The sequence below is a fragment of the Meles meles genome, chromosome 17, assembly GCF_922984935.1.
Source record: "Meles meles chromosome 17, mMelMel3.1 paternal haplotype, whole genome shotgun sequence".
Lineage (NCBI taxonomy): Eukaryota > Metazoa > Chordata > Mammalia > Carnivora > Mustelidae > Meles > Meles meles.
Window position 1 is genome coordinate 50,942,780 of NC_060082.1, and position 19,490 is coordinate 50,962,269.

The 19,490-nt window shown below is 41.1% G+C and overlaps 1 protein-coding gene across 1 annotated transcript in view; it reads right to left on the minus strand.

Moving 5' to 3' along the window:
* RGSL1 (regulator of G protein signaling like 1) overlaps window positions 1–19,490 on the minus strand; it is a 78,737-nt gene that overhangs the window by 54,472 nt on the left and 4,775 nt on the right. The window contains exons 3-7 of the mRNA XM_045983529.1: window positions 17,673–17,747; window positions 6,816–6,945; window positions 5,233–5,337; window positions 4,083–4,244; window positions 2,030–3,009 (exon numbers count right to left, since the gene is read on the minus strand). Of these exons, the coding sequence (XP_045839485.1) occupies window positions 2,030–3,009; window positions 4,083–4,244; window positions 5,233–5,337; window positions 6,816–6,945; window positions 17,673–17,747 (1,452 nt within the window). The remainder of the gene's footprint in view (window positions 1–2,029; window positions 3,010–4,082; window positions 4,245–5,232; window positions 5,338–6,815; window positions 6,946–17,672; window positions 17,748–19,490) is intronic.

Below are 19,490 nucleotides of genomic sequence, written 5' to 3' on the forward strand. Positions count from 1 at the left end.
AGATGTACGCACATATGCATACGTGTACACTGTAAGGATTATATGTGTATTATACGCACACTCACACAGAGTGTATGTATGTACGTATGTATGTTAGATGGATGGTTGGCTCTGGATGATATGTGCTAAGGAGAAAAACAAAGTGGGGATGAGATGAAATTTTATATGAAGTGGGTAAGGAAGGCCTTGCTGAGAGGACTTGAGCAAACAGCTGAAGGTGGGGGGCAAGCTGTGTGAGCATCTGCACTGTACAAAGGTGGGAGCACTACCACTGAGCAGGCAGTATGCCTAGCGTGGCTGGAGTGGTGTGCCCAGACGCAGTGGAAGAGGAAACCAAAGAGGGAGGTAGAGAAGAAATTATTTGGCCTTGCCAGTTTTGGCAAGGTCTTCGGATTTTACCGAAGACAGAAAGCCATCTGTTTTCAAGGTCCCCACTCAATTCCTTTTACTGATTTCAGTTAAATCACACAGTGTATGTTTTTGCAGAATCAGCACGGCCAGTGTGGAAATGAGCCTGCTTGTTATGTCCAAGGATGAATCCAGAGGCATCACTCAGGAGGCCACTGCAGTAATCTAGGTGACACTGGGCGGGTCTTAGACAAGAGCAGTTGTAACAGGGAAGGGGAGGCATGCTAAGACTTCCTGGGTTCTGACTGGTTTCTCCACTAGCCTGCTGTGTGCCTTTGGGCTAACCCACCTACCTTCTAGGGTCAGTGTCCTTTACCTCAGTTACGGAACAGCGGCAATAGCACTACCCTGTCTACCTCTGAGGTTCTAAGAAGCCTCAAAGAGGTAATATGTGAAAACACACTTTATAAGGCAAATACATTTTAATGCACTAAATAAGTTGCTTATGTTCACCCGCCCTTCCAGATCTACTCTCTATCCTTCTTCACTCTGCTTGTGCCTTGGGAAATTAACCTGTATGGACCACATCAACAGGTTCCCTTGACCTCACGTTGGGTTCATCTAGTTAGGAGTCCTAACAGGAGGGGCACCTGGGTGGTTTAAGCCTCTGCCTTCGGCTCAGGTCATGATCTCAGGGTCCTGGGATCGAGCCCCACATCGGGCTCTCTGCTCAGCAGGGAGCCTGCTTCCCCCTCTCTCTACCTGCCTCTCTGCCTACTTGTGATCTCTCTCTCTCTGTCAAATAAATAAATAAAAAATCTTTAAAAAAAAAAAAAAAAGGAGTCCTAACAGGAGATGGGAAAGCAGGAGGAGAGTAAGCGTGGGATTAGCTATTCCCCGTGATCCCTTCTGGCCAGATCACTGAGGACTGGCTATACATTTCTACTGACAGAGTTCCTGCCAACTGCCGCACCCCAAACAGCTCTTTCTCTCCTGGTTCTGGTAACTACTCCCTCTCCTCAATTCTTCAGGTCTCAGAGGGAGAAAAATGACCCACGCTTACTGGCCCTGAGGTGTTACACTATCTCTTGTGGTTTCCCTACCCTCATGCCCTTTCCTGTATAAGCAGTCCCTTGTAGCAGACCTTCATCTGTTACCCAACTTGATTCTGCCATTTGTCTCTGCCAAGATCTTGACCATAAATATTCAAGCTATGGGCCTCATTGGCTGTGAGTCTTCAGGATAGTTGCATGCTTTTATCTAATGTTTTGGGATAAGAATAAACTCTTACCAACTGGCCACTTCTTGATAGTCTAGTCTACCCTGCATTTCAATACATTATGTTTGGAACAGAATTCTTGGAACTTTCCTCAGTACAACACTCTGGGGTTCATGGTTTTGGGAGATTCCATATAAGGGTAAATTAAAGAAGAAATAAACAGTGGATGTTGACCAATCACCCACTTACATTCTACTTTGGATTTTGGCTATTTCTTGGGAATTTGTATAGCTTTTTCCTAAGAGATCAACCAAGTCTTCAATATGTGAAAAATTATGTTGGTTATTATATCATTAACTTAACCAGTCTAGATGACCAGATAGGACTTTTGGCCAGTCTTGACCTAATCTTCCAGATACTAACCAATTTCTACATTGCAGACTTTTACCTTGCAATTCCTACCTTGCAGATCTCCCTCTGGGCTCTGGGAATCCAGGGGTTTATATCCCCAGAAGGCAGCATCTCCTTCAGGCCTTCAATGGTTTGCGATTTGAGTGGTAGGCATGGACCAATCTGCTCATTCAGGTAGAGCTCACAAATTCGGTTGCCCAGCATGTGCCGAAAGGTGGCATTCCCAGTCTTCCTGTTATTCATCAGGACACTGAGAAAATGGTGCAGATCCTGCCAGAGGTCCAGGAGTTGGGTCTCCACTTTCAAATTCTGCTTTTTCAGGTGGTTCCGGAAGGGACTCCCTGCACAGGCATCAGCACACAAAGCCCAGTGTGTGTACCCTAAGGAGATGGTTTGCTTGATGGCCTTCTTGACTTTCATCTGGGGGGAGTGATTGATGATAGGGGTGACCGTCCTCAGGTGTGTAGGGAATGTTGTCTCAAAGAGGCCCTCCGTGTGGAGGTGGCTCTTGGCTTTCTTTTTCATGTCAGACTTCCTGGCACATAAAATATCCTTTTCCAGGGAACTGATTATTCTCTCTTTTGAAGAAGTCATTTTCGGGGAAGGCATTTGTATATATCTATATTCGTATGTGTCTTTCTCTGGAGAACACATCTTCTGGGGGTGCGTAATGTTGGTGTCTGGCTTGGTATCCATTTTCAGAGTAGTGCTATGGTCTATCAATTGCCACATCCTCCTCTTGGTCTTCCTGCTCGAGTACTGCTTCTGGGGGTGGTGGCTCTCCTTGATGCTCATGTTTAGAGGGAGTCCTCCTACATGAGTACAGCAAATAGTGTACAGGCGAGTCTCATATTCCTGCATTAGACCTTGGCATGATTCCTCCTTGGCCATAATTGTCCTGGCATGGGTGTAAAAGTTGGGGAGCCAATAGCTCTGAATTTTGAACAGAGCCACTTTCTGCATGTGGCTCAAGATCTCCCTCCTGGTGGTTGACTGGTTGGGATGCCAGATGGAGAGGTTCAGGAGGGACTCTGGAAAGAGAAGAGACATGAAGGATGAAAATAATGTAGTGATGGTGGTGATAGTGATGGTGGGAGTTGTTTTTTGAATTTTTCCAAATATCATTGTGCATAGCATTTCATTTGTTCTTCATACAACCTTTGGGTATGGACAGGACAAATATATAATAAACACATTTTCAGGGTTTTCTCAGGGAACAGTGACCCCTTTCTTTGATTACCCTCCTTCTTCACCATAACAATAAGCCAGTTTATGGGATTCCTTGAATTATTTTTTAGACAAGGTACACGAAAACATGTTTAAGAATGGGATTTCTGAGTCAGATCTGCCTGGAAGAAGGGGTTTAGATGGGTAATTTGAAGGAGTCATTATTAGCCCTGATTTTAATGTCATAAATTCTCAAACTATCTGTATGAATAGAGGTGTGTGACCAATCCCAAACAGCAAATCTTCAGGAACACATTTATATTTGGGTTAGGAATGTCTCCTTACTTACTAAATAAATAGACAAACAAATAAATAAATAAATTTAGATGACTCTGGTGTTCTAGAGAAGAAGCTGGCAAACCTGTAAAGGATCAGATAATAAAATATTATTCTTTGCTCACTTCTCAGCCTTTTGGCTAAGATCAAATGAAATATTCTTTGAGAGCCATATGCAGGCTCTGCTGCATCGTCTTCTTCCTTAACCCTTTACAAATATAGAAACATCCTTAGTTCATAGGCTACATGAACTATGTTTGGCCTGTGAACTGTAGATTGTTCTAGGGAATCTCAGCTGAAAGAAAGACAAGCCATGCAGTCTCAGAAGATGCAGGAGCTGTTTAATTACCCTGTCCCAGTTCCTCCTCACTCCTTCCAGCCAACCTTTACTGGCGAGCAGTATCTCAGGAAGAAGCTCAAAGATAACGGGTCTCTTGAAACCCTTCCCTGTTCAGGTTCTCAGTGGTATCCCTGATACATAGAGAATGGAGAGGGCAGCAGTCTGCAAAATGAGAAACTGAGTATTATCAGACACCGAACTGACTTCTTTGTTACACCCCCCGGTGATTTCAGTTCAGATGTAATTCTCTATGATCCTCACTGATGTTCATGTTGCAGAGAGTTATCACTCTTGAGCCCTCCTGTAGATGCGTTGCCTTCAGCACAAGGAGGAGGGACAGGTAGTGGTCTCTCATCTCCAGGTCCATCTCATCTATGCTCAAGATCTCCTCAGCAAGGATCCAGAAGTCCACCAACTCTTCACCTACAGATCAGAAAGGGTGAGCACAGAGTCACAGCCCAGTCTCGCCCCTGCAGTGTTTACATCTGGGTGTAGCAGCTGATATGACTGACACCCCTCCCCACCACCAATATCACCATTAGTCACTTCTTTAGGTTAAGGCATGGTCTTTAGTAATGTCATAATGTAGGGGCAGATGGAGGGACAGAGAAAAGGGGGTTAATGGGTAGGGATCTTTTGTGAATTCTGTTGTTGTGAGAAAAAGTGTCACTTTAGGGAAAAACTGCAAGACTCCAAGGATGGATCTTGAGACATTTGAGTTTTATCCAAAAAAAAAAAGAAAATGAGAAAAAAAAAAAAGAATATTTGCTATAACGTGGGCCGAGAGCAGCCAGAAGAAGAATAATGGAGCCCAAAGTTGTCAAAGGCTATACTCCCTGTTTCACAACTTTGCCAGGGCTGGAGTCTGAGTGATAAACTTAAAGATGGTCTGTCTAGTTCTTCCCTATCTGCTCCCTGGAAACACAGGATTTCACCCTTAAACTAGAGCTTGTCCTGAGATGGAACTTAATGCTGCTGAACTGGAGTGTTGGCTAGTGTGGCTGCTGACCTCCCAGCACTCATCAACCACTGGACCCAACAGAACAGAAAGCCGTGCATCCCAACACTTGTGCTTCAGGTTTGTTTATCTCCTCGTTCCTAGTCTGTTTCCCCACCGTTGTGGCAGCTTTATTAAGTGGGGATTTGTGGCTCTGTTCACAGTGGCTGCCATACAGTGGTGCTCCACCAACACTGTTAACTGAATGGGTGGATGGATGGATGAAAGAAGGGCACTCTGATTGCTTTTGCCCTAACCTACACCGTGGACCCATTTTCAAAGACTTTCACCCAAACAACAATAATAAAACACGATATTTCCCATATACATACCCTGCTGTCAGTGAGTGCACTGGGGCATCCTGGAAGCTGTTGAGAACTTGCAAAGGCTCCAGATACAACTCCAAGAACCTACCTGTACTGCTGGTGAGGTAGGTACAGAAGCGCCACATCCCTCTGACCCCACCAACGCACTTGTGGAGTAGCCACTGGTCTGCTTTCCTCCATCTCATCATCTTGGCTGCCAGGAGAAGCTCATGATGAGAGAGAGACAATGAGCTCTTCCCCCAGCACCTCTCTCAGCCTTGCACAGCTAGACCCCCATTCAGTCAGTTTTGAGTGAGGAAAAATCATGGCCAGTTGGATGAGCTGGTTATGAGTATGTGGTACTTCTGAACATAGGAAAAGACCCTCTTAGTGACCCACAGACTAAAAAACACCCTCTGAGCAACACCTCTTGCCTTCTGTAATCCCCACCTGACAGTGATTTTGCCTACCCAATTTTTCCAATATATATATACTGGGATGGATGAAGGAGATGAGTATATGAGTATATTGGGTGTTTTGTTACATTTTACTCAATCATATCTCCTGAATCTTGACTTTCCCCAGGGTGGAGCTGAGAAATTATCAAATTATCGATTCAGCCCTAGATGGAATTTTATTAATTCATTCTTTCGATAAATATTTACTACATGTTTACTACTTAGTACCATTTTAGGTGTTTGGGATACATCTGCAAACAAAGTCCCTGACCTCAAGGACCCTTACATTCTGGTGAAGGAGACAGATAATAAACAATAACCATAGTAAATACATTATCTGGTAAGGTCGAACGTCATAAGCCCTACAGGAAAAAATAGAAAAGTAAGAGAGGGTAAAGGGACTTGGGAGTGCTAGGGCAAGAGTTGGATGAGTGGACACTAGGATCATCAGGGTAGTTCTCCACTGAGGAGGTGAGATTTGCACAAAGATCTGAAGAGGTAGAGAAAGAGCCAATGTGGACATATGGAGAAAGAGCATTCCGGGCAGAGTGCACAGTCAAGTCAAGCCTTGAAGTGAGAATGTATCCAGCATGTTTGAGGAACTGCAAGCAGATCAAGTATAACTGGAATGGAGTAAGCAAGGTGGGGGGAGTAGGAGCAGATGAGGTCCTAAAAGTAATGGGACCACATCGGTAGGATCCGGAAAGCCATTGTAGGGGCATTGGATTTTACGCTGACACAGGAGCCATTGGTCGGGTATGGAGCAGTGAGTAGAGGAGTGATGTGCTCTGAATTAAGTTTTAAAATGCTCTCTCTGGCTGCTGAGAACAGGAGAACAAGAGAAGAAGCAAGGAGATTAATTAAGAGATGAGTTCAGTGGCCAGGTGAGAAATGATGGAGGCTTAGACCAGGCGGTGAGCTATGTTTGATTCTGGATATATTTTAGGCAATGCTTCCATGTTGTGTGTCCACCAGGAATTCTCTCATTTCTGACAACTAATCCACATAACCTATTTGATCCCTGCTTATTGCTCTAGGTACCAACATTTCAACCACTGCTGCATTACATTACAAGCTGAGGTACCCTCCCATCTAAGGGTACAAAGCTGGCCAGTATTTGTACCTTACTATAGAACCAACAGGCACAGGATCATTATGCAGTCTGGTTTCCCATATTTCTACACACACACACACACACACACACACACACACACACACACACACTCATGCTTACCTCCTTCTGGGGAGTTAATGAAGCTGATGAGCTCCTGACAGAGAATGTAATGGAAACACAAATTGGTTTTACAGAAGAAAGGTAACCGGTATTTTTCCAACCAGGTCAATAATCCTTTGTACTTTGCAATCTAGGGTCCAAACAACGTGGGAACAGAAAAGAGAAATGGAACTGAATGCTAAGAAATGCAGCTTAGCAAGGGGAAACAACTTCATTCCTGCAGTATCTGGCCTGCAGAAGAGGTATATTGATTAAAAATAGTATCTAAGGGAATGAAGACTTGAGTTGAGGTTTCCAAAGGAGTGAATGAATTGGTAGGAAAGAAAAACCTTGGTCTTTTATAAAAAAACATTGTCCTTATTCCTCAGTGAAGTTGTTTAAGAAAAGATCTAAGTCTTGTTAGGTAGAAGAGAAGCAGAAGAGATTTTGATCTGTGGTGTGTCATAACTCTATTCAACTTGTTTCTTTGTAAGCACACTTACAATTTCTTACAAGTTCCTAACCCATATCAAATGCACAACATGTACAAAAAGACACAAAACTCACATCATTTATAGTACAGGTTGGATCCTGAAGGACTGAGCCACCAGAGAAGGAAGAAGAATATAATTTTTCTTTTTACTTGAACTTCTCTTCACCTGTTTTTTTCATCCCTCCTCATCCACTTCCTAACTGTCAACTACCTGTTTGTTCTCTGTATTACGGGTCTGTTTCTGCTTTTATTTGTTCATTTGGGTTTTGTTTTTTAGATTCCACATATAAGTGAAATCATACAATATTTGCTTTTATTTCATCTAGCGGTATAGTCTCTAGCCCCATCCATGTTGTCACAAATCACAAGATCTCATTTTTTTTTTTTTTTAATGGCTGAGTAGTATTCTATTGATGGACACGTAGGATATGTCCATATTTTGGATACTGTAAATAATGCCTAAACATAGGTGTGCATATAACTTTTCAAATTAGTATTTTCATTTTCTTTGGGTAAATACCCAGTAACAGAATTACTGGATTTTATGGCAGTTCTATTTTTAATTTTTTGAGGCATCGCCATACTGTTTTCCACAGTGGTGACACCAATTTACATTCTCACCAACAGTGACTGAGGGTTCCCTTTTCTCCACATCCTCGCCAACACTTGTTTTTGCTTGTCATTCTGACAGGTATAAGGTGGTACCTCATTGTAGTTTTGACTTACATTTTCTCGATGAGTCATGATATTGAACATCTTTTCACATGTACACTGGTGATCTATACCTCTTTTTTTTTTTTTTAAAGATTGTATTAATTTTAATGAGAGAGAGCACAAGCAGGGGGAGGGTCAGAGGGAGAGAGGGAGGCAGACCATCTTAAGCAGACTCCTTGCTGAGTGCAGGCCCTACATCAGGCTCGATCTCATGATCCTGAGATCATGGCCTGTGCTGAAATTGTAAGCCCAACATTTAACTGACTGAGCTACCCAGCCACCTCCCTCTGTACATCTTTTTTGGAAAAAATTTCTATTCAGGTCTTCTGCCCATTTTTAGTTGGATTTATTTTTGGTGTTGAGTTGTATAGTTCTTATATTTTTTTGGATAGTAACCCTTTCTTACATATATATCACTTGCAAATATTTTCTTCTTTCACTAGGTAGCCTTTTCGTTTCCTGATGGTTTCCTTTGCTGTGCAAAAGGTATTTATTTTGGTATAGTCTCAATAGTTTAATTTTGCTTTTGTTTCCCTTGCTGAGGAGACATATCCACAAATATATTGTTAAGGCTGATATCAAAGAGTTATTGTCTGTGCTTTCTTTCAGGATTTTTATGGTTTCGGGTCTCACACTTAGGTCTCTAATCCATTTTGAGTTGATTTTTGTGTATGGTAAAAGAAAGTGGTTTCATTCATTTGCATGTAGCTGTCCAGTTTTTTTCAACATTATTTAAGAGACTGTATTTTCTCCCATTGTATTTTCTTCCCTCCTTCATCATAGATTACTTGACCATAAAAGTGTGGGTTTATTTCTGGACTCTCTGTACTAGAAATAGATCTATGGATAGATTTATCTACAGATCCAGCTAAATTGATCTATGTGTCTGTTTTTGTGTCAGTGCAATATTGATTTTTATAGCCTTGTAGTATATTTTAAACTCTAGGATTCTAATACCTGCAGCTTTGTTCTCCTTTTGCAAGACTGCTTTGGTATTCTGGAGTCTTTTGTGGTTCTATAAAAATGTTAGGATTATCTGTTCTAGTTCTGTGAAAAATACTATTGGTATATTTTTTTTTTCAGCGTAACAGTATTCATTGTTTTTGCACAACACCCAGTGCTCCATGCAAAACGTGCCCTCCCTATTACCCACCACCTGTTCCCCCAACCTTCCACCCCTGACCCATCAAAACCCTCAGGTTGTTTCTCAGAGTCCACAGTCTCTTATGGTTCGCCTCCCCTTCCAAAATTTTTTTTTTTTAATAAACATATAATGTATTTTTATCTCCAGGGGTACAGGTCTGTGAATTGCCAGGTTTACACACTTCACAGCACTCACGATAGCACATACCCTCCCCAATGTCCATAGCCCCCTCCTCCTCTCCCAATCCCACCTCCCCCCAGCAACCCCTAGTTTGTTTTGTGAGATTAAGAGTCATTTATGGTTTGTCTCCCTCCCAATCCCATCTTGTTTCATTTATTCTTCTCCTATCCCCCCTAACCCCCCATGTTGCTTCTCCATGTCCTCATATCAGGGAGATCATATGATAGTTGTCTTTCTCCGATTGACTTATTTCACTAAGCATGATACGCTCTAGTTCCATCCACGTCATCGCAAATGGCAAGATTTCATTTCTTTTGATGGCTGCATAGTATTCCATTGTGTATATATATACCACATCTTCTTTATCCATTCATCTGTTGATGGACATCTAGGTTCTTTCCATAGCTTGGCTATTGTAGACATTGCTGCTATAAACATTCGGGTACACGTGCCCCTTTGGATCACTATGTTTGTATCTTTAGGGTAAATACCCAGTAGTGCAATTGCTGGGTCATAGGGTAGTTCTATTTTCAACATTTTGAGGAACCTCCATGCTGTTTTCCAGAGTGGTTGCACCAGCTTGCATTCCCACCAACAGTGTAGGAGGGTTCCCCTTTCTCCACATCCTCGCCAGCATCTGTCGTTTCCTGACTTGTTAATTTTAGCCATTCTGACTGGTGTGAGGTGATATCTCATTGTGGTTTTGATGTGTATTTCCCTGATGCCGAGTGACGTGGAGCACTTTTTCATGTGTCTGTTGGCCATCTGGATGTCTTCTTTGCAGAAATGTCTGTTCATGTCCTCTGCCCATTTCTTGATTGGATTGTTTGTTCTTTGGGTGTTGAGTTTGCTAAGTTCCTTATAGATTTTGGATACTAGCCCTTTATCTGATATGTCGTTTGCAAATATCTTCTCCCATTCTGTCAGTTGTCTTTTGGTTTTGTTAACTGTTTCCTTTGCTGTGCAAAAGCTTTTGATCTTGATGAAATCCCAAGAGTTCATTTTTGCCCTTGCTTCCCTTGCCTTTGCCATTGTTCCTAGGAAGATGTTGCTACGGCTGAGGTCGAAGAGGTTGCTGCCTGCATTCTCCTCAAGGATTTTGATGGATTCCTTTCTCACATTGAGGTCCTTCATCCATTTGGAGTCTATTTTCGTGTGTGGTGTAAGGAAGTGGTCCAATTTCATTTTTCTGCATGTGGCTGTCCAATTTTCCCAGCACCATTTATTGAAGAGGCTGTCTTTTTTCCATTGGACATTCTTTCCTGCTTTGTCGAAGATTAGTTGACCATAGAGTTGAGGGTCGATTTCTGGGCTCTCTATTCTGTTCCACTGATCTATGTGTCTGTTTTTGTGCCAGTACCATGCTGTCTTGATGATGACAGCTTTGTAATAGAGTTTGAAGTCCGGAATTGTGATGCCACCAACTTTGACTTTGTTCTTCAATATTCCTTTGGCTATTCGAGGTCTTTTCTGGTTCCATATAAATTTTAGGATTATTTGTTCCATTTCTTTGAAAAAAATGGATGGTATTTTGATAGGGATTGCATTAAATGTGTAGATTGCTTTAGGTAGCATGGACATTTTCACAATATTTATTCTTCCAATCCAGGAGCATGGAACATTTTTCCATTTCTTTATGTCTTCCTCAATTTCTTTCATGAGTACTTTATAATTTTCTGTGAATAGATTCTTAGCCTCTTTGGTTAGGTTTATTCCTAGGTATCTTATAGTTTTGGGTACAATTGTAAATGGGATTGACTCCTTAATTTCTCTTTCTTCTGTCTTGTTGTTGGTGTACAGAAATGCAACTGATTTCTGTGTATTGATTTTATATCCTGACACTTTACTGAATTCCTGTACAAGTTCTAGCAGTTTTGGAGTGGAGTCTTTTGGGTTTTCCACATATAGTATCATATCATCTGCGAAGAGTGATAGTTTGACTTCTTCTTTACCAATTTGGATGCCTTTAATTTCTTTTTGTTGTCTGATTGTTGAGGCTAGGACTTCTAGTACTATGTTGAATAGCAGTGGTGATAATGGACATCCCTGCCGTGTTCCTGACCTTAGCAGAAAAGCTTTCAGTTTTTCTCCATTGAGAATGATATTTGCGGTGGGTTTTTCATAGATGGCTTGCATAATATTGAGGTATGGCCCTCTATCCCTACACTTTGGAGAGTTTTGATCAGGAAGGGATGCTGTACTTTGTCAAATGCTTTTTCAGCATCTATTGAGAGTATCATATGGTTCTTGTTCTTTCTTTTATTAATGTGTTCTATCACATTGATTGATTTGCGGATGTTGAACCAACCCTGCAGCCCTGGAATAAATCCCACTTGATCGTGGTGAATAATCCTTTTAATGTACTGTTGAATCCTATTGGCTAGTATTTTGGCGAGAATTTTTGCGTCTGTGTTCATCAAGGATATTGGTCTATAGTTCTCTTTTTTGGTGGGATCCTTGTCTGGTTTTGGGATCAAGGTGATGCTGGCCTCATAAAATGAGTTTGGAAGTTTTCCTTCCGTTTCTATTTTTTGGAACAGTTTCAGGAGAATAGGAATTAGTTCTTCTTTAAATGTTTGGTAGAATTCCCCTGGGAAGCCGTCTGGCCCTGGGCTTTTGTTTGGAGATTTTTGATGACTGTTTCAATCTCCTTACTGGTTATGGGCCTGTTCAGGTTTTCTACTTCTTCCTGGTTCAGTTGTGGTAGTTTATATGTCTCTAGGAATGAATCCATTTCTTCCAGATTGTCAAATTTGTTGGCATAGAGTTGTTCATAGTATGTTCTTATAATTGTCTGTATTTCTTTGGTGTTAGTTGTGATCTCTCCTCTTTCATTCATGATTTTATTTATTTGGGTACTTTCTCTTTTCTTTTTGATGAGTCTGCCAGGGGTTTATCAATCTTATTGATTCTTTCAAAGAACCAGCTCCTAGTTTCATTGATTTTTTTCTATTGTTTTTTTGGTTTCTATTTCATTGATTTCTGCTCTGATCTTTATGATTTCTCTTCTCCTGCTCGGTTTAGGGTTTCTTTCTTGTTCTTTCTCCAGCTCCTTTACATGTAGGGTTAGGTTGTGTACTTGAGACCTTTCTTGTTTCTTGAGAAAGGCTTGTAGCGCTATATATTTTCCTCTCAGGACTGCCTTTGCTGTGTCCCACAGATTTTGAACTGTTGTGTTTTCATTATTATTTGTTTCCATGAATTTTTTTCAATTCTTCTTTAATTTCCTGGTTAACCCATTCATTCTTTAGAAGGATGCTGTTTAGTCTCCATGTATTTGGGTTCTTTCCAGCTTTCCTCTTGGGATTGAGTTCTAGCTTCAGAGCATTGTGGTCTGAAAATATGCAGGGAATGATCCCAATCTTTTGATACCAGTTGAGACCTGATTTGTGACCCAGGATGTGATCTATTCTGGAGAAGGTTCCATGTGCACTAGAGAAGAATGTGTATTCTGTTGCTTTGGGATGAAATGTTCTGAATAGATCTGTGATGTCCATCTGGTCCAGTGTGTCATTTAAGGTCTTTATTTCCTTGTTGATCTTTTGCTTGGATGATCTGTCCATTTCAGTGAGGGGAGTGTTCAAGTCCCCTACTATTATTGTATTATTATTGATGTGTTTCTTTGATTTTGTTATTAATTGGTTGATATAGTTGGCTGCTCCCACGTTAGGGGCATAGATATTTAAAATTGTTAGATCTTCTTGTTGGACAGACCCTTTGAGTAGGATATAGTGTCCTTCCTCATCTCTTATTATAGTCTTTGGCTTAAAATCTAATTGATCTGATATAAGGATTGCCACCCCAGCTTTCTTCTGATGCCCATTAGCATGGTAAATTGTTTTCCACCCCCTCACTTTCAATCTGGAGGTGTCTTCGCGTCTAAAATGAGTTTCTTGTAGGCAACATACTGATGGGTTTTGTTTTTTTATCCATTCTGATACCCTGTGTCTTTTGATTGGGGCATTTAGCCCATTAACATTCAGGGTAACTATTGAGAGATATGAATTTAGTGCCATTATTAGTCTGTAAGGTGACTGTTACTGTATATTGTCTCTGTACCTTTCTGATCTACTACTTTTAGGCTCTCTCTTTGCTTAGAGGACCCCTTTCAATATTTCCTGTAGAGCTGGTTTGGTGTTTGCAAATTCTTTCAGTTTTTGTTTGTCCTGAAAGCTTTTGATCTCTCCTTCTATTTTCAATGATAGCCTAGCTGGATAGAGTATTCTTGGCTGCATGTTTTTCTCGTTTAGTGCTCTGAATATATCATGCCAGCTCTTCCTGGCCTGCCAGGTCTCTGTGGATAAGTCTGCCGCCAATCTAATATTTTTACCATTGTATGTTACAGACTTCTTTTCTCGGGCTGCTTTCAGGATTTTCTCTTTGTCACTAAGACTTGTCAATTTTACTATTAGGTGACGGGGTGTGGACCTATTCTTGTTGACTTTGAGGGGGGTTCTCTGCATCTCCTGGATTTTGATGCTTGTTCCCTTTGCCATATTAGGGAAATTCTCTCCAGTAATTCTCTCCAATAGACCTTCTGCTCCCCTCTCTGTTTCTTCTTCTTCTGGAATCCCAATTATTCTAATGTTGTTTCGTCTTATGGTGTCACTTATCTCTCGAATTCTCCCCTTATGGTCCAGTAGCTGTTTGTCCCTCTTTTGTTTGGCTTCTTTATTCTCTGTCATTTGGTCTTCTATATCACTAATTCTTTCTTCTGCCTCATTTATCCTAGCAGTGAGAGATTCCATTTTTGATTGCACCTCATTAATAGCTTTTTTGATTTCAACTTGGTTAGATTTTAGTTCTTTAATTTCTCCAGAAAGGGCTTTTATATCTCCAGAGAGGGTTTCTCTAATATCTTCCATGCCTTTTTCGAGCCCGGCTAGAATGTTCAGAATCGTCATTCTGAACTCTTGACCTGACATATTACCAATGTCTGTGTTGATTAGGTCCCTAGCCTTCGGTACTGTCTCTTGTTCTTTTGTTTGTGGTGATTTTTTCCGCCTTGTCATTTTGTCCAGATAAGAGGATATGAAGGAGCAAATAAACTACTAAAAGGGTGGCAAAGACCCCAGAAAAATGCGCTGTAACCAAATGAGAAGAGACCCCAAATTGTGGGGGGGAGAAAGGGGATAAAAAGAGGTTCAGAAAAATAAAGAAAAAAATTTAGAAAAATAAAACAAATAAAGAAAATATATAAAAAAGAAAAAAATATATATATTTAGATAAGCTAGTCAAAAAACGTTAAAAAAGAAAAGGGTAAAAGTTTTAAAAAATTTAGCAGAAGAAGAAAAAAGAAAAAAGAAAAAAAAATTGAAAAAAGAAAAAAAAATTGAAGTAGCCGCAAAACTAAAGAATCATGGGGAGAAAGCCATGAGTTCCGTGCTTTGCTTTCTCCTCCTGTGGAATTGCGCTTCTGTCTTAGGAATTGAACCTACTTTCCTTGATAGATGAACTTCGTCCTGGCTGGATATTTTGTTGATCTTCTGGGGGAGGGGCCTGTTGTAGTGACTCTCAAGTGTCTTTGCCCGAGGCGGGATTGCACCGCCCTTACCGGCGGCAGGACTAAGTAATCGGCTCAGGTTCGCTTTTGGGAGCTTCTGTTCCCTGAACGCTTTCCGTAGAGTTCTGGAGGACGGGAATGAAAATGGCGGCCTCCTAGTCTCCGGCCCAGAGGAGCCGAGAGCCCAGGGCCCCACTCCTCAGTGTGCCCCCAGAGGACAGCACCCAATCACTCCCGTATCCCCAGCCTCTAGCCGCGCTCCGAGCTCACCCAGCCCGCGACCAGTTAAAGGTAACCCCGAGCTGAGAGTTCAGTCCTCGGCTCTGTCTCTGTAGCCGGCTTCTCCGTTCTAATACCTGCGAGCTCTGCGACACTCCGACACCCCGATCCTTCTGTGACCCTGCGGGACCTGGGGCCACGCTGACCTCACGTGGGCTTCACCCTGGTTTAGCCTCTGGAGCAATGTCCCTCAGTGGAACAGACTTTTAAAAGTCCTGATTTTGTGCTCCGTTCCTCTGCCGCTTGCCGGGAGCCGGCCCCTCCCCCCGCGGTCTATCTTCCCATCGTTTTAGATTCACTTCTCCGCCAGTCCTACCTTTCAGAAAGTGGCTGATTTTCTGTTTCTAGAGTTGCTGTTCTTCTTCTCTTCGCTCTCCCGTTGGATTTGTAGGTGTTTGCAATGTTTAGATAAGCTATCAAGCTGATCTCCTGCTACCTGATGTATTCTCAGCCTGCTACTTCGCCGCCATCTTGACTCCGTACCCCTATTGATATTTTGATAGGGATTGAATTGAATCTGTAGATTGCTTTGGGTAGTACAGACTTTTAACAATATTAACTCTTCCAATTCATGAGCATGGTATGTCTTTCCATTTGTTTGTGTCATCTTTAATTTTTTTCATCAGTGTTTTATAGTTTTCAGAGTACAGGTCTTTCACGTCCTTGATTAGTTTATTCCTAGGTATCTTATCCTTTTTGGTATCATTATAAATGCAATTGTTTTCTTAATTTCTCTTTCTGCTATTTCATTGTTAGTATCTAGAAACAACAGATTTCTGTTTATTAATTTTGTATCCTACAACTTTACAGAATTACATAAATTACATTTATTACTTCTAACTTTTTTGATGTCATCTTTAGTGCTTCATATGTATCATATCTGCAAAAAGTGACTGTTTTATTTCTTCCTTACCAATTTGGATGCCTTTTTTAAAAATCTGATTGCTGTGGTTTGTACTATGTTTAAAAAAAGTAGTAAAAGTGGACATTCATGTCTTATTTCTGATCTGAGAGGAAAAGCTCTCAATTTTTCATCTTAGCTGTGGGTTTGTCATATATATATGGCCTTTATTATGTTGAAGTATGTTCTTTTTCAACAAACTTTGTTGAGAGTTTTTTTTTTTTATCATGAATGGATGTTGAATTTTGTGAGATGTATTTTCTTCATCTATTAAGATTATCATATGATTTTTATCCTTCATTTTGTTTATGTGGTATATCATGTTGATTGATTTGCAAACACTGAACCATCCTTGCAACCATAAAATAAATCCCACTAGATCATAGTAAATGATCCTTGTAATGTATTGCTGCTTTCAGTTTGCTAATATTTTGTTGAGGAGTTTTGCATTTATGTTCTTCAGAGATATTGGCCTATAGTTCTCCCTTTTTGTAGTGTCTTTGTCTAATTTTGGTATCAGGGTAATGCTGGCCTTGTAGAAGGTATTTGGAAACTTTCCTTATTCTTCTATTTTTTAGAAGAGTTTGATGAGAATAGGTATTAATTCTTCTTTAAACCTTTGGTAGCATTCCCCTGTGAATCCATCTGGGTTCTGGTCTTTGAAATTTTCTGATCACCAATTCAATTTCATTACTAGTAATTATTCTATTCAGATTTTCTATTCCTTCCTGATTCATTTTTGGAAATTGTATATTTCTATGAATCTATCCATTTCTTCTGGGTTGTCCAATTTTTTAGCATATAATTTTTCATGGTAGTCTCTCATAATTTTTTATATTTTTGTGGTGTTGGTGGTTATTTCTTCTCTTTCAAGAAAATAAAGATTTTTTAAGTTTTAGGGGTTTCCTAGGGAAATCAGATATAAGAATCAGAGGGGAGTGTCTTTCTAAGCTGTCCAGGTCGCAGAGAAAAACAAAATCTTGTTATGAGCATGGTTTAGAGAGATCTTGCTGATCCCACACGCCACGGGTACAGCATGCAGAAGTCATTGGTATGTCTAAGGTGTACATAGTGGGAAAGAAGAACAGGAAAGGGGAAAAGGAGAAGAGAAAGACCATGGATAAGGAGAACATATAAGAGATAAAAAAGATTGGGAGAAAGACATGTTTCTGAAGGAGAGTCGTAGGGTAGTCTTCGGAATTGAAGAGTGGCACCTTACCTTAAGCTATAACTTATAATGCAAATAATCACTATGTGGCCCATAGGCTGACACTTCCTATCCTGCTCGCGGCAGACATTGTCCATCAATTCTCAGACTTTTTCTTGATTAGGTGTTGTCCCAGAGTTCTTCTAAATGGTGTTCCAAACATTTGCTACCCAATTATCACAGTGGACATGAAAGATGAATATCATTTGCTGACCATAGACTAGAATACAGAGGAGATAATTCACCAGCGATTGTCTGCCCAAGTGGTAAAAACACAAAAAGGAGAAAGGTCTACACGTGGCTTGATGCTGTTTACAAGGTCCTACTCACCTGCTTTATAGTTTCTTCCAGAGTCACACTCTGGACTTCCTCTTCATTTTATCTATCTCTCAAATCACACTTCAGATTTAGGTCCCTCTCTCCCCACCCCAAAGGCTCTGCCACTCAAGAATCTTACCAAGTTATAAGGTATTTCTGGCCACAAGCTCCATTGTGAATTTTCAACAGTATAAAATGGTGTCTGACCAAAGACCTGCAAAAGAAAGCTAGGAAACAGCCAAAGAGGTAGAGCTTCGCTTCACAAATATGTCACACTCCAACTGCAGCCACAAGGGAAGGGGGTTCCATTGATTTCCTATCTCAAGGGACATTAACTCTTAAATTCATTCCCCTAAATCAACTTGCCTTGCAGAAAAGCACCCAAAATAGACTAAACTGCAAGATTCATTGATCTTTTGGATCTATTCTTCCCCAGCCTGGGAGTTATCTTGTCTGTGTACAAAGGCCAAAGCCCATAATATTATTTTTGCATTGAATTATTTGTTTCTTTTTTTTAAGATTTATTTATTTATTTGAGAGAGAAAGAGAGAGAAAACACAAGTGGGAGAAAGAGTAGAGGGAGCGGGAGAGACAGAATCCTCAAGTTGACTTCCCTCTGAGTGCAGAGCCTGATGTAGGGCTCGATCCCAGGACCCTGAGATCATAACCTGAGCTGAAACCAGGAGTTGGACACTCAACTGATGAGCCACCCAAGCACTCTGCATTATTCATTTTTGTATGGATTTAGAGAGTTAGAGCAAAGACTTGAAGTTTTTAATAAAGAGAAACAGCTTTGGATTTGCCTCAACTCTTGAACTGGAGAAAGTAGAGAGGCCTAAGAATACGAGGACTAGGGGTACAAATTACTTAGTGGAGGCAATTAGAGTGTCCAAAATTGATAGATAATTCTACATTACTGTCCTGGAGAGGGGACAACCAGCTTTGAGACTAATGGGCATGGGGTTCTATGTTTCCAGGTATCTAAGCTTAGCATTCTCACCATAGGTACCAACATGTCTCGAAGTATCCCCACATCAATTGGGATAAACTAGAGGGTCTAAAGTTCCAACTCCTGGCTGCACTCTCAGCACTTTATGTCAGCCTGACCATCTCCCCAAGACTATCAGCCCCATATTTTGTCAGTCTGAGGCCCGCTCTTTCTCTCCTTTGTCCTTGACTATGAGATATAAAAGGAAGGCAGGGGTACCTATTGTACCTTACAAATATCAGGCTGTGAAGGAGGCTCAGTCCTTAGTGACCCCTCTCTGCTATGCACTTGGGGTTTGGCATGACACGCCCTGCCCAGCATGTGAAGATGCCTTTATGAGATGTGTGGTAGGGCTAAGACGTCATGAGGTTATTGTGGGAGTAGCACATGGGAGCAGTCTCACCACGTGACATTGGTACTACAGAGGCCATGAGGCTGATGTGGAAAACATGCCAGGTATAGAGCCTCAAAACCTGGTCGGGTCCTGGAACTTCCCCAGACTTGCCATGTGTTCTTAGGTCATTTAATTTCTGAGATCCATTTGTGAGAAGGGAATGGTGTCCCTCTCCCAGGGTGATTAAAGAAATTAAATGGCCAAATTATAAGTTGACAGTGGTATTCAACAGGACCTAATACTATCCCTCTACATAGACCACAGCTGCCTAAATGGCCAAGACTTTCTTACATTCTTGGCTGGCATTCTACTTTCCACACCATTCTCACCATTTCTAGAACATTAGTATAGGCTGCATAAATTGTGTTGATGAATTAATGAGAATGCCTCACGATTACTTCTGTAAACTTTCATTAAGACAGTAGCACCTGACTCCTCCCCTAGGTACCAACTCTCCCTGCATTCAAACAGCGACAAGTCTAATATATTTCTTCCTAAAAAATCTCTTATTTGTTCCATTCTCTTCATTCTCTTGTGTTTAGACCTCCCTCACTGAAATAATCTCCTAACTAGTC